Below are 14,671 nucleotides of genomic sequence, written 5' to 3'. Positions count from 1 at the left end.
TTTCACCAGGAAGTAGTCAGATTGGTAACATTCCAACTTTTCAGAAATAAAATGATAAAGAAATATGTTTATCTTCTTTCATTTATTTCCATATTGCATCTATTTATTTTTAAGTCATTCCCATAATCTCAAGTAATCTCTGCAAGCAAAGTTTTGGGGTATATAGAAATCATTGTGTTTGTCCATTTGTTTCTTTGTATACATACATATTATGTAAATTAATAATGTAATTACAACTCCTCCTTAAATGCTGAATGGATTTTGATGTGTGATTAAATTTTATTGGAGGGTTAGACATAATGAGTAAATAGCCATTTTTAGCTCACCTGGCTGAAGGCCATGTCAGCTATTGCCATCACTTGGCATCCGTCGTCGTTAGCAATTTTTCAAAACTTTTCTTCTCTGACACTACTTGACCAATTTGAACCAAACTTGATATGAATTATCCTTGGGATATTCTTCATTGAACTGATGTGGGGATTTTTGATCTGTTGAAAAACATGGCCACCGTTACTAAAAATAGAACATAGGGGTCAGACAGTAGTTTTTTGCATATATCTCCAAAACCATTAGGTTTAGCTAAATTCTGACGTGGGGGTAAAAGTGTTAAGCATGATGAGACCTATCTGTGGTCAAATTTTCATTTTAATCCATTACGCCATGTTGGAGTTATTGCTTTTTTCAACATTTTTTGCTATTTTTTGTTATTTCTTTCAAAAATCTTCTCCTCTGACACTACTTCACCAATTGGAACCAAACTTGGTATGAATATTTCTTAGGGTATCCTGCATAGAACTCATGTTGGGATTTTTTTATCTGTTGAAAAACATGGCCACCGTTACTAAAAATAGAACATAGGGGTCAGACAGTAGTTTTTCGCATATATCTCCAAAAAGCATTAGGTATAGCTAACTTCTGACATCGGCTAAAAGTGTTCAGCATGATGAGATCGGTCTGTGGTCAAATTTTCATTTTAATCCATTTAGCCATGTAAGAGTTATTGCCCTTTTTCAACATTTTTTGCTATTTTTTATTTCTTTCAAAAATCTTCTCTGACACTACTTCACCAATTGGGACCATACTTGGTATGACTGTTCCTTTGCGTATCCTGCATAGAACTGATGTGGGGATTTTTGATCTGTCAAAAAACATGACTGCTGTTACTAAAACTAAAACAAGGTCAGACAGTAGTTTTTCAAATTTTTTCAATAGCTGTAATGATCCATATTATTAAGACTACAAAAGTCTTCGGGGAAAAAAGTTGTCAGATGATTCCATGTAAGAGTTATTGCTGTGGAAAAGGGAAAAATAACAGTTTTTTTTAACAGTTTTCAGCTAATATCCGGAAAACTATGATAGATAGAAATTCTTCTTAAATTTACTGCCCTTGAAAGACAAAATTCAACCAGGTGAGCAATTCAGGTTCCTTGGAGCCTTTTGTTGTCTGATACTTCCATTGATGAAAATAATGCTTTTAGCTTTAACATATTAATTTAATGAGACTTAAGAAGGAGTACGACCATAATTAGGAATTACATGTTTCTTATGACACTATATTTGACAGACTGATGGTGAATCTTGTGAGGATTCACTGACAGTGGATAATACACTTTGGTCTAATACAGTGGTGGCTTCTGGGACAGCTTTAGGTGTAGTTATCTATACTGGAGCAGAAACTAGGAGTGTAATGAACACATCCCAACCAAAGAGCAAGGTATAACCAGATATAGAATATTTGTAAAGATACATGTAAACACAAAAAATATCACTTTTATAAATATTGCAGAAACTGGTACACTGTACACATGTTACAAGGAGTAACCTCTCATCAACAGCAGTAGAATCAGATACATAGGAAGTTCTAAATCCAAATTACATGATATAAAAGTACTCAAAACGAAAATCATCAAGATAAAAAGCTAAATCATTTTAAGATTATTTTCATATTTATGGATTTTTATTTTGCATTTGTTTCTTTACTTTATCTTTTTCAGTTGACTTATCATTGGATAATATAAATTCTATAACATAGTATTTAATTCTAAAATGCATGACAATTGTTTTAAATTTTAGGTTGGCTTGATAGATGAAGAAATCAATGCATTAACCAAGATCTTGTTCATAGCCGTGATTGTTCTGTCCTTTGTAATGATGTTTCTTAAGGTTGGTTAACAGTTATGTTTGTCAATTGTCATAAGTGTCATTGTTAATTGCTTAGAAAAAATTAAAGTTAAAACAACTAGGGTACAACAATGAAAGTGTTTAATAACCTATATATGATGATTTCAGTCCTTACTTATTTGCCACTTAAAACAGATGCTCAAGTTAAATACACAAGATAAAATCACATGCTTTATTTTGAAGTTAAGCTGTGAAATTGCTGCTGTTGATTTTTATGCAATATATGTTTTAGTTTTTTGGTTTGTTTATATGAGTTCTTTATATAATTATGATTTCAGGACTTTAGAGGACTATGGTACAGGTATTTTGTGTATATGAGTTCTATATATAATATAAGTGTTTTGGAGGATAATGGTACAGATATTTGCTTTAAATAAGTTCTATATATGATTTCAGGGTTTCGGAGGACCATGGTACAGATATTTGTTTTATGTAAGTTCTATATATGATTTCAGGGTTTCGGAGGACCATGGTACAGATATTTGTTTTATATAAGTTCTATATATGATTTCAGGGTTTCGGAGGACCATGGTACAGATATTTGTTCAGATTTATTCTCCTGTTTTCATACATTATTCCTTTAAGGTAAAGAATTTGTTCATATTGGTAAAATTGTTGAATATTATCTAAATCTTGACATTGTTCTACATCAAAGTGCTCTCAAATGTTATTGTTAGACAAAAGTATTATATCTCTGGCATAAAGCATTAAACATACAGGTTTTGTCTTAAAATGTTTTCTTTAACATAAACTTTCATTGAAAAATAACATGCACAAATCAGATCCTCCTACATCATATTGACTGTGCCTTATTACCCATTTATATTTCCGTATCAATAATTGTAACTTGAATCCCACATATTTTTTCCGGCTTTTAACAATGTAAAAGGCACCTTAATCACCTTTTTTGGTCGTAAAAATGAAAAGAAATGACCCGTCATCATTGTTCTCCATGAAAAATATCCTGAGAACCAAGATATGAATTATATACAGCATTCTGGATTATGTTGTGTGTTTGATTTCTGTCTAGGTCACACATCTGACTTCTAGTGAATTCTTTGATCTCAAATGGGGGGATTTCTGTCCCATTGATTCATTTCTTCTGGTTAAGGAGGTAGACCTAGGGTAAGGGACACAACTCTTACAAATCATTGGAACATACGTATTCAGGATTTTACATCAGTCTCATGTTAGCATCAAAGTAACTTGATTGATTGGCTTTGGTGAAATTGAATATGATTCAAGCATATCACTGATTTCATAAGTTGTGTCCCTTACCCGAGGTCTACCTCCTTAAATATGATCTTAACAAATTGGTTGATAAGTGTTTTGTACATTAAGATCATTAGTTCAGTTTACATTTTCCTTTGCAGTTTAAGAGTAAATCTAGACATGGGAAAGGCTGCTTATTCCTGGTTTATAATGAAAGACAAGATCATTAAGGATACGATAGTCAGAAGTACCACAATATGTGAAGAACTCGGTAGAATCAGTTATTTATTGTCTGATAAAACTGGAACACTTACACAGAATGAAATGGTAAGCTTAAGATAAACTGTCAATTATCTTATACCATCACTTTGCATCTAATGACATCCTGTGTCTGTGACCTGTTATCAATTTACATTTATTTTTATATTCAACAGTAACTTTGGAAATATATTATTTAGTAATGATTTCCATCTAACAATGTCTAATAATATCACATTATTTCTTGTATACGGTTTGATTCTTTTTTGCAAGGAATAGAAGGAGCAAACTCTTGAATGGTTGTAGGAGTGTCCTCAATGAATTAATGTTTTATTTACTCTTTATAACTTTTTGATCATTCCTTGTTAGATAATATTTCCCATTTACAAAACATGTAAAGTTTGTGCTTTTCTCTGGTACAGGGACTTGACGGTTTTAAAGAGTGCATAATTGGGCACATGGAATATTTTGTTCTTTAATTCACTGGTGTGTCTAGGTGGGTAATACCACATTTATTTTCCTCTGGTTATTTTTATGAATGATGTTCTTAAGCTCTAAAGTTTTTTTATCGTGTGACCAAGTGGGGCGTGATGGTAAATGCTGGCCCAAATATAACACGAATGTGGAACTACTTTTATTAACACATAGAAGGCATTGAAAGATCTACAAAATAGAGAACAAAAGGAATAATGAATAAATATACAAAATAGACCAATTATTGTCAAATACATGCAAAGCATAGAAAATCATTGCAAATATTCAAACAACTTGCATAAATCAAATTCATTTGCATGTTCAAAACAATTCAACTTAACGAACACACGAAAAGAACACAAATCATCAATTGAATATTTAAATGTAATACCCACAGTTAACTATAATTGTACACAACTGACCATTTAAAGTCCTTTATAAGTACTCACTATAACAAGGTATAACATTAAATCAATTAAACTGATTCAATGATCTGCAAAATCAATAAAACAAATTGAAATAAAACATTGAAATACAAAAATGCTTTAAATGCAAAGTGCCAGTACGAAAAATGAAAAGTAAGAACATGAAAAAGTAACATCATAAATACCTTATCTGCTGGCTATACTTCTAACAATTAAAAGCGGACATTCATCTTGGCCTCCCAGTTCCACATTGAAATACTATAAAAAGTTCTGAGTATTTATACCAAAATATAGTACTACTCACAAGTGGAAAAACTAGAACATCCAACCTCTAAATATATTAAATCCAATAACAACCAGTGAGCAGATTTTCAGCACAATGCGAAGAAAATGCAAAATGCAACGAAGCGTAGAGTAACTCAGACCACTGTAGAGAACAGATCAAAATTTCGAAAGAAATATAAGTCAATAAATGGAAAACAATAATTATTTTGATAAGTAAAAATCAGCTTGTCCACAATCGAATGTTATTTATTTTTGAGTAGAAGTATGTAGGGAATCTGTATGTGTAAAGGTAATTATTCCTTTTTAAACCCAAACTTTAATTTTTTTGTATTTCTTCATTTTTTTTTTTTCAGATATTCAAAAAATTACATCTTGGAACAGTTTCATTTACTCCAGAAACAGCAGATGAGGTATGGATTTGTATGTTATAATTGTTTAACAAGTTAGTGGTATATTGGAATCACTTTGTCCAACCGTCAGAATATTATTGCAGATATCTGGGCTCTCAGTACTAGTCAGTAGATGGATTTATTTTGAATTAGATATGTGGCTATATATATATGGAAGATGTGCTATAAGTGATCTTTGGATGTTGTCCAATATCAACTTCATATTTCGGGGGACTTTGCCATTTTTCACTATGTGGATGGATTGAGAGAATTTGTTAACAAATATCTGAGTTCCTCGTGGATGGGTTTATTTCAAATTTGGTGTGTGGCTTTAAATAGATGGATTGTATGTTAACAAATATCTGAGTTCCTCATGGATGGGTTGATTTCAAATTTGGTGTGTGGCTTTAAATAGATGGATTGTATGTTAACAAATATCTGAGTTCCTCATGGATGGGTTGATTTGGTGTGTGGCTTTAAATAGATGGATTGTATGTTAACAAATATCTGAGTTCCTCATGGATGGGTTGATTTGGTGTGTGGCTTTAAATAGATGGATTGTATGTTGTAATTGATTTTGGGTGCTCTTCAATATTGAATTCCTGTTGCAAAATTTGTAGGACTTTGCCATTTTCTTTGTATGGAACCATATAGAAAATTTTTGTCACAATAATCTCAGGTCTCAATGGATAAATGGATTTCAAATTTGATGTATGGCTTTATATGGACAGGACATACATGTATGTTTGAAGCCATTTTGGATGCAGTTTGATGTCAACTGCGAGTAAGAGTGGGTTTATACCTAACACAGCAATATGTTCAACTTCAGGTTATTCTCTATATGGAATCTGGTCTTAAATGCATTTAACAGCATATGATAGCACCACCCAATGAGTTCATCAATATAAAGCCAAATTTGGTATTTGGCTTTACATGGATGAGGCATAAGTTGGAACTAATTTATTTGTTGTCTGATATGAACAACCTGTTTTGTGGAACCTTGCCATTTTTCGCTGTGGCTTTATATAGATAGGGCAAACATGGTAAGAAATTTTGGTTGCTGTCCGATGTAAAATACCTTTCTTTTTGGGGATGCCATACAAATGAAGGTATACCTAGCATGGCAGTGCATTCAACTTCATGTTTTAATTTTGAAATATTGATGGATATTTTTGTATTAACATTTTAGTTGTTTGGAGGGTTTGTTTCATATATGTGCATATTTTTAACTAAACTATATAAAGTAAATAGTATGTAATGATATATTTTTTCTGTCTTTATTATGAAGCATTTTATTATTTGTGTACTTACAGATTACTCAGCATTTGTCTACAATGTTTGCTCAGAAAGAAGAATCTAGTCAGTCGCAGCAGCCATTTTTAGGTCCATCAATGACTCCCACAAGAGGTCCAGTCAGGCGTACTGTAGTTACCAGAGTTTACGAGGCTGTAAGAGCTATCGCTTTGTGCCATAATGTAACTCCTGTGTATGAAGATGATGAAGAAGTTGATTCAGATTACACTGAGGCAGACAGACAGAGTAGACAAACTGTAGTTTATCAAGCTTCTAGTCCTGATGAGGTAAGGTGACATAGTTCAGACTTTATTTTCTTCAGCTCTTCAGCATCAATGTAAAATTCTGCTTTTTCAAATTTACATTTTACCATTATGGTTCTTTTTTTTGCAAATGGTGATCTCATAAAATTATGTCTGGGAGTTGTTTAAATGAGGTCAGGTGAAAGAGTTGTTTAAATTGATTACAACTAGACTGCAAAATCAGGCCAAATCAAATCTATTGAAAATGAGTTATCCAAGAAGTACAAAAAAATTTAATATTAATAAAGTGGTATTCTCGTAAAGTTCTTTTCCATCAGATGAAATACATGTAAGCATTGAGTTTCATTAATATTGGATAAAACAGAAAAATTGTCAAATTCATTTTTTATGACTTGATAATTGATCCTTAAGGTTGCCCTGGTTAAGTGGACAGAGAGTGTCAACCTGACTTTAGTGAAAAGAGATCTGAACAGTATGCAGTTAAGAACTCCATCTGGATCTATACTTAGATTCCAAATCCTTCAAGTCTTCCCATTTACATCAGAAACAAAACGCATGGGAATTATTGTAAAGGTAAATATTGAAGTCATTACATTTTGCCAATTTTGTCGTTTGATATCATGCTAAAAAGGTTTACATTTTGATGTTTTATGTCCTTGTTGACAACTTTTTATTACAATTTTAGGTTTAACTAGAAGTTTCTATACCAAGTTTTTTTGATAGAAGCCAGAATGAGCTATATTCAATTACACTTGATTTACCTGGTATTATTAATAATTTCAACTAACTTGTTAAAAGTTAACAGGAGAGAAAGATACAATTTAAATTAATACATTTTACTGATATTCTGTCCCCTTCATCTGCAGTCAGTGTACTATTACATTGTATAAGAAGAACTGATACATCATAAAATTCTCACCTATTGTCTTACAGGAAGAAGATACAGGGGAGATAACTTTTTTGATGAAAGGAGCTGATGTTGTCATGACTACTATAGTGCAATATAATGATTGGCTGGAAGAAGAGGTCAGTTTCTGTCTCTATTCTATGCATATATCATGGCAGTTTTGTCAACTTTGAAATTTTGATTATTTGATACTAGGGATTTGTTTTTTAAATATTAAGCTTACTAAACTCTTGCATTTTCAGTAACAAAAACACTCTACTGTCTTAATTTACAGTTTTTGTTTTTCATGGATGATATGTTCATTATGATAAGTATACACTAGTGTTTTTTTATGCCATTAATAGTTTTTGAAATTAGCAGGGATCCACTAGCCAATAGCCCTTAAATTGATGTGGGCTACAAAACTTTCTTACTATGATTATACAAAACTATACATATCAACTACAATTTAAAATATGGACTACCAAGCCAAAATTTTAGGTTAAACCCCTGATCAAACTGAACTTCAATTTCCACACACTTTATATACCAAGTCCAATGTTTAATACTGACTGGTACTTTTTCCATATATTTAGTGTGGTAACCTAGCTAGAGAGGGTTTAAGAACATTGGTTGTGGCAAAGAAAGTTCTGACAGAAGAACAGTATCAGGAGTTTGAGGTATTTGTATGAGTTATTGCAATAGCTAAGTTATATATATAATACATTTTAACCTCAGATTTATGAAATACTTTACAGTGCAAAAAGGAAAGTTATATGGACTTTCTATCATATTTATCAGCATCAAGCTGGAATTATAAAAATATTAATTTGTCCTTACACATGCAACCCATAAAATAGAATGGCTACTTCTCCGTCTAAGAATCAGGCAAAATGTGTATAAGGTGTGGCACATTTATACCACATAACCTTAACAAATTACTGTCAAAGTGTATGAAAAGTTTGCTTTTTTAAGATATTGATAGGTCAGATTTAGTTGAAATGCACTATGGAGAAATTGCGGGAACACTTTTTCCTTAAAAAGCAGTCAAAAAATATTTATTTTACCAATGCTTCAGGATAAATTTAAATAGCTGTTCAATTATATTCTAGATGTATTGAATGTATTTGAGGCAAAAAAAGCCCAAATTGAGAAATATGATGTGCCTCCCATTGCCTGATTCTTACACAGAATGGTACTTAGTATTTAATTGTGTCACTTTCCTTCATTATCTTTTTACTCAGAGCATGAAAAAGATTTTCCAGCAAGTGTCTCTGGCACATTCTTATACATACTCTTGGCATGTTTCTTTGTTAAACTGCAGTCACGGTACCATCAAGCTAAAATGAGTGTGCAGGATAGGAATATCAAAGTACAGGCGGTTGTAGAGAGTTTAGAGAGAGATATGGAACTATTATGTTTAACTGGTGTAGAGGATAAGTTACAGGATGGGGTCAGACCAACCTTGGAACTGCTGAGAAATGCTGGCATTAAGGTTGGTTGTTTTACTATAAATCTTCACAATGTTGGAATATAGATATAAAGAGAGTGAATGATTTAATAATAAGCCTTCTTTCTTATGAAAATTTGAGTAATTCAACAACAAATTGTATTGTAACTTTAACCCGTTGGATAGTTTATTGACAAATGCACTGAAATTTAATTTAAAAAAAAAAAAACAGGCTACAGGATTTAAAAGAGTAATCAAGGGAACCAAGGTTATAGCGGTACAAAAGAATGTAATCCAGGGACAAAGACCAGACATGGAAAACAGACATACACAACAAAGAACATAAAGTAACTAAAATCATACATACAAAGTAGTAAAAGCAAATGAGCAACTCGGACTCCACTAAAAACTGGGAGCTTGGACCAGGTGCACCGGTAGGGTAAGCATCCTCTGCTTTTCTAGAAACACTCGCCAAGTTGCTCATAAAAAGTCAAGCCCAGGGAAGACAAACGAGGAAAGGAAAACTATGACCCGTTGAATAAATCAGTTTTCATGGTGCAGATGGATACACCATAATGATCTACGAGTTAATGATGACGACCATAAAAGTGAGTGAACATATTTAGAAATAATTTTTTTATTCTTTTATTTTCTAATTAAATGGATTTTTTGAAATCATACACTGCTTATTGCATTTAATAACATCAGTACAAATTATATTTGCAGAAGTTTTTCCTATTATAAATTAAATCTACCTAGTAACCCGCAGCATTTCTGTATGAAAACACAAACTGATCATGTGAGATTGTTTTCAAGCACTGTCATTTCTTTGCAGGTGTGGATGTTAACTGGAGATAAACTTGAGACAGCTATATGTATTGCTAAGAGTTCTAAACTAGTTTCTCGAACACAAGATATACATACATTTGGCACAGTACTGGGGAGGACTGATGCTCACCTGGAACTCAATGCTCTAAGAAGGAAACAAGATGCTGCCCTGGTCATAACTGGCAGTTCATTACAGGTGAGCAATATGATATTGTCCTTTTCTTTGCAGACATCAAACCTACTTTCATTTATATTTCATTTCTTATTTTTAGGTGACAACTTATTTCTGTAATTAAAAAGCCTTTTAAGAAAAATTGATACAACTATGATTTATTGCAGTTTGTTTAAAGATGTTTTTTCTGATGTATATTTGATGGATCTTATGACTTAAAAACAATGAAAATTTGAATTTTTTTTTGTACAAAAAAATGTGCATTATTTTTTATTCATTTAAAAGTTTTACTTACTGAACTCATGAAGAAATTTTGTTTTATAGGTTTGCCTGAAGTATTATGAACATGAATTTGTAGAGTTAGCTTGCCAATGTCCTAGTGTAGTGGTGTGTCGGTGTTCTCCTACACAGAAGGCAGATATAGTCAAGTTATTACGTAACCATACTGGAAAGAGGACTTGTGCAATAGGTAGATAAAACAAATCTGTTAAATATAGATTATATCTATAATGTTGTTAAGTACAGATATCACTCTGACATCATTGAAATACTGGAAAGATAGATAATGTAATGATCACAAATGGTTGTTTCAGTTTTTATCACTTTTTGAATAATACAAATAATTGATTTCTCAAAAAAAAATAAAGAATAAAAACTAGGGTTAATCTGTTTAAACATAACTTATATTCATGGGTGTCATGGACTTCATCTATGCAGCACTAATACGTGTGATTTTAATTTATTTTAATATCACTTTGTCTGTCTGTTCATTGGAATGTCATTGCAGTTATCGTGACTCTCAGTAGCTGGATTTATTTGTAATGTTGTATGTGGCTATGGGGCTATAAGAAATCATTCCAATCAATTAAGTGCTGTACACACTGTAATAGTTTTTAAAGCAGAGAAAAAAAATTGACAGTCGTTTTTTTTTCAATTTTTATCAAAATTTAAGAACTTAATCATCAAAATTTTTGTTACATAGCAAAATAATGTATACATTATTCTCTTTCAGGTGATGGTGGGAATGATGTTAGTATGATTCAGGCTGCTAATGCTGGGATTGGTATTGTTGGCAAGGTAACAGAGTTTTGTACAAGCCAGTTTAAAATGTTTCTAATATTCTAAAATTTTCACTTTCTATCAAATTCAGTCATTACACTATAAACAACCAACTCCTATGTTTTAGAATAGGAGTTGCAGAAGCATTCTTGAAAAATGACGGGGTCACATGAGGAACACTTTTCTACTCGGACACTTTAACAGGATCTCAGTTTACAATTCTGATAATAGAACAACATCAATCTAAAAGTAAACTTATATTGTTGCATTATTGTTGTATTAATACAATAGTGAATACTTTCCTGATATATTTACTTTGTGTAGTATTTCTGGGCAAATCAATATGTATATATACGGTAATATTACTTTTCAAAATCTGTTACCTATTAAATAGTACTCACAAGCTTGTATGTCATCATTATGTCTTGTTTTTACTTCAAAACTCTTAAAGCTCACTTTAATTGGGTTGAATTGGACTTGATATTTTTTTAATCAAGTTTATTTGTAATGTTGGTTAGTTTTGTATGGCAGTATTTATTGTTTCAGGAAGGAAAACAAGCATCTTTAGCAGCTGATTTTTCAATCACACAGTTTAGTTTTATTGGACGTTTATTAATGGTTCATGGAAGAAATAGGTAGGTCAGTAGGTCATGGATAGTACCCAGGCAACATATCTTTACATGATTAACCTCCACAAGTGGGGGTATATAGTGAAATGGGTGCCCGTCAGTTCATCCATACTTTCTCTTCCTTCCATAAATCCTTTGTTACACTGGGGTACCCATCTTTTATCCATTACTCCTCCTACACCACTGATTGAAATTCCATGAAACTTTCACAGATTCTTTGTTACAAATTTCCATTGTGCACCTTCTATTTATTTTTTTATGTAAATTAATTTGGAGATTTCACAAAACATTAACTTTGCCATTTATGAATTTGGGGTTATGGAGTACCCATCTGTTATCAGTTATACCTTCTAAATCATTGTACAGAATATAATGTAAATTTCACAGAAACACAATTTTTGATAAATGGTAAAAAATACATCTTTAAAGCTATAATGCATATATTTTACATGTATTTTACACTATGAATTTTTTTAAAAACCTCCAGTTAAGCAGTTCAGTGGGGTCCGATATATTATAAAGATTGCAATACTAGTACCTTGATATTTATATTTAGAGGGTATCTTTTCAGTTTGAAGTGTAACCCTCACTGGAGAAGAAACTCAATTTATTGTTCATTTGTTGTTTTTTCTTTTCAGTTATAAAAGATCTGCAGCTTTAAGTCAGTTTGTTATACATAGAGGGTTGATCATCTCCACCATGCAGGCTGTTTTCTGTGCTGTGTTTTATTTTGCATCAGTTGCTTTGTTTCCAGGCTTTCTCATGGTTGGGTAAGAGCAATGGATATTTTAACTAAATAGGTTAAGCAATATATTCAAAAGTTTCAGTTGTGTATTTTTATAAAATTGCCAATCAGGTACCTGATCTGATAAATATATTTTATGTCCCATACATAAATACCACATGCCGTATATACTGTGTTTTAATAGAGAAAGTTCAATTCAGAACAAAAAATCATTTTATTGACACTTTTTACTGTTTTAAGGTGGTTTGAAAATGTTTTTGATTTTTACAAATAATGTATTTTTTTCATTTTAATTGTGAAATGTTTTTGTAGATTTTCAACTGTATATACGATGTACCCTGTCTTTTCTTTGGTTCTTGACAAAGATGTAAAAGCTGAAATCGCCATGACCTATCCAGAATTGTATAAAGAATTGACTAAGGTAATTTTGATATTTATTTTTACACATGTTACTGTGGTTTCACTGCTATTTATTGGGTACCAATATTCATGGTTTTTGTGACTACTCTTGAACAAGAAATTCAAATATCTAGAATGAATATGTTCATCAAGCTTGAATGTTTTGTCAGTATTTGCCTCAACTTATCAAGGTTCAACCATTGTGATCATATCAAGCTGTGCCTTGCTCAGCATTTTATTCTTTTTTTTTTGTAATTTTCAGTTGAATCAATTACAACAGAAGAGGAGCAGGTATAACATGCTTAAACACAGCGGTTTTTCAAGTATTGAAATTTATATTCTGTTATTCAAGTCATTTCCCATGTATAAAGTAATATAAAGTTCTTTTTTTCTCTATTTCAGGGGAGATCATTGTCTTTCAAAACATTTTTCATGTGGGTGCTAATTAGTGTTTACCAAGGTAAGTTGCTTAGCTATCTCCTGATTTTTTATCCTTTTCCATCGGAGTTGTGAAGAGGGTGTTTTAATGCTGTTCATACCTCCACCTTTCTATCTTTAAAGTTGTTGCAAACACATGAGAATCAACATTTATACAAATAGATCATTATTATTTAATTTAAAACAAACTTAACATTTACCTTAGTTAGGAGACTTACTGAATTTACAAAGTCATATACAGTGGAACCCCCATAAACCGGCCCCTCTGAAAACCGGATTCCTCTGAAAACCGTACATTTATTTTTGGTCCGGAATTAACGCCTATATATTCAAGTAAAAAAGTCCTCTGAATACCGGCCCCTCTAAATTCCGAATTCCGGCCGTACATTCTGGTACGAAACATATAATTTCATACAATATTGACCTCTTAAAACCGGCCAACAAAATCTGTTTACCTGAGAAATCGGTGAATTGTGTTACCTGTCACTCTGTGTATTGATTATTGATTGACATATTTTACATGTAAACCATTGCCGCCGGACTATTTACTCTGTTACGCAAACATGTCATACAGGTACAAATCGTAATTAAATGTAATTATCAAACATCAAAACATAATAATTAAAACAAATCGGCTTGTAAAGATAATGATTAAAAGGCAATTTAGCTTGCACACACTATGATCGGCATGGTTTACCACATGTATATTTTTAATTTGTTTTTAAACCCATGAATATCAAACGGTTTTGTAAAAGCAAACTTATGAGTAGATTAAATTAAGTTTATGGTTTTATTTCATTTGGCTATAAATTTTGAGCGTTAATAAATTAAAATCATAACTAAATATTTCGTTTTACTTGCTAGTTCAGTTACTGCTAAAATTATTCATTTCATGTTAAAATGTCTAAACCGCCTGCTAAACGTCGCCGCATTGAACTTACCCTTGAAGACAAAATTAATTTGATAAAAGAGTCTGAAAAGTATCCTAAACCATCTCAGAAATCTTTAAGCGAGAAATTTGGCATTGGCAAAACAACAGTTTCCGATATTCTGAAACGCAAGTCCGAGTATCTTGGCAATTTTGAAAATAATGACAATCTTCAGAATTTCACGTACGAAATGAAGAGGTCTTATCCACGTGGTCTTATCATGCTTTGTACATTTAAACGCTGACACAGATATACAGGTATTTCAAGGTCAGTGAGTCCCGATATCGATGTATTTATGGTGTTCTATAAATAAACTTGTAAAATAACAACAACATGGATATAAATATTTATTCAAT

The 14,671-nt window shown here is 31.8% G+C and overlaps 1 protein-coding gene and 1 long non-coding RNA gene across 5 annotated transcripts in view; one reads left to right on the top strand and one right to left on the bottom strand.

Annotated features, from left to right (window-relative positions):
- The window catches only part of LOC148616224 (putative phospholipid-transporting ATPase IIB), a 34,465-nt gene that overhangs the window by 15,903 nt on the left and 3,891 nt on the right, over window positions 1-14,671 (top strand). For all 4 annotated transcript variants that reach the window (XM_088583052.1, XM_088583050.1, XM_088583051.1 and 1 more), the window contains exons 7-23: window positions 1,565-1,714; window positions 2,074-2,163; window positions 2,696-2,766; window positions 3,555-3,720; window positions 5,189-5,245; window positions 6,538-6,804; window positions 7,192-7,353; window positions 7,714-7,806; window positions 8,263-8,346; window positions 8,991-9,161; window positions 9,952-10,140; window positions 10,441-10,585; window positions 11,129-11,193; window positions 11,722-11,810; window positions 12,443-12,574; window positions 12,862-12,970; window positions 13,351-13,408. In XM_088583052.1, coding sequence (XP_088439178.1) covers window positions 1,565-1,714; window positions 2,074-2,163; window positions 2,696-2,766; window positions 3,555-3,720; window positions 5,189-5,245; window positions 6,538-6,804; window positions 7,192-7,353; window positions 7,714-7,806; window positions 8,263-8,346; window positions 8,991-9,161; window positions 9,952-10,140; window positions 10,441-10,585; window positions 11,129-11,193; window positions 11,722-11,810; window positions 12,443-12,574; window positions 12,862-12,970; window positions 13,351-13,408 — 2,098 coding nt within the window. The remainder of the gene's footprint in view (window positions 1-1,564; window positions 1,715-2,073; window positions 2,164-2,695; window positions 2,767-3,554; window positions 3,721-5,188; window positions 5,246-6,537; window positions 6,805-7,191; window positions 7,354-7,713; window positions 7,807-8,262; window positions 8,347-8,990; window positions 9,162-9,951; window positions 10,141-10,440; window positions 10,586-11,128; window positions 11,194-11,721; window positions 11,811-12,442; window positions 12,575-12,861; window positions 12,971-13,350; window positions 13,409-14,671) is intronic.
- On the bottom strand, window positions 4,273-5,074 carry LOC148616225 (uncharacterized). The gene is made up of 2 exons (XR_015922127.1): window positions 4,736-5,074; window positions 4,273-4,314 (listed from the first exon to the last, which is right to left on the bottom strand). It is a non-coding gene; the product is annotated as an uncharacterized LOC148616225 (long non-coding RNA).

This window comes from Perna viridis, chromosome 5, assembly GCF_037379345.1.
Source record: "Perna viridis isolate PV_CMFRI_1.1 ecotype Kerala chromosome 5, ASM3737934v1, whole genome shotgun sequence".
Classification (NCBI taxonomy): Eukaryota; Metazoa; Mollusca; class Bivalvia; order Mytilida; family Mytilidae; genus Perna; species Perna viridis.
The sequence above is the reverse complement of the archived record's forward strand: the minus strand, read 5'-3'. Positions and strand labels throughout refer to the sequence as shown.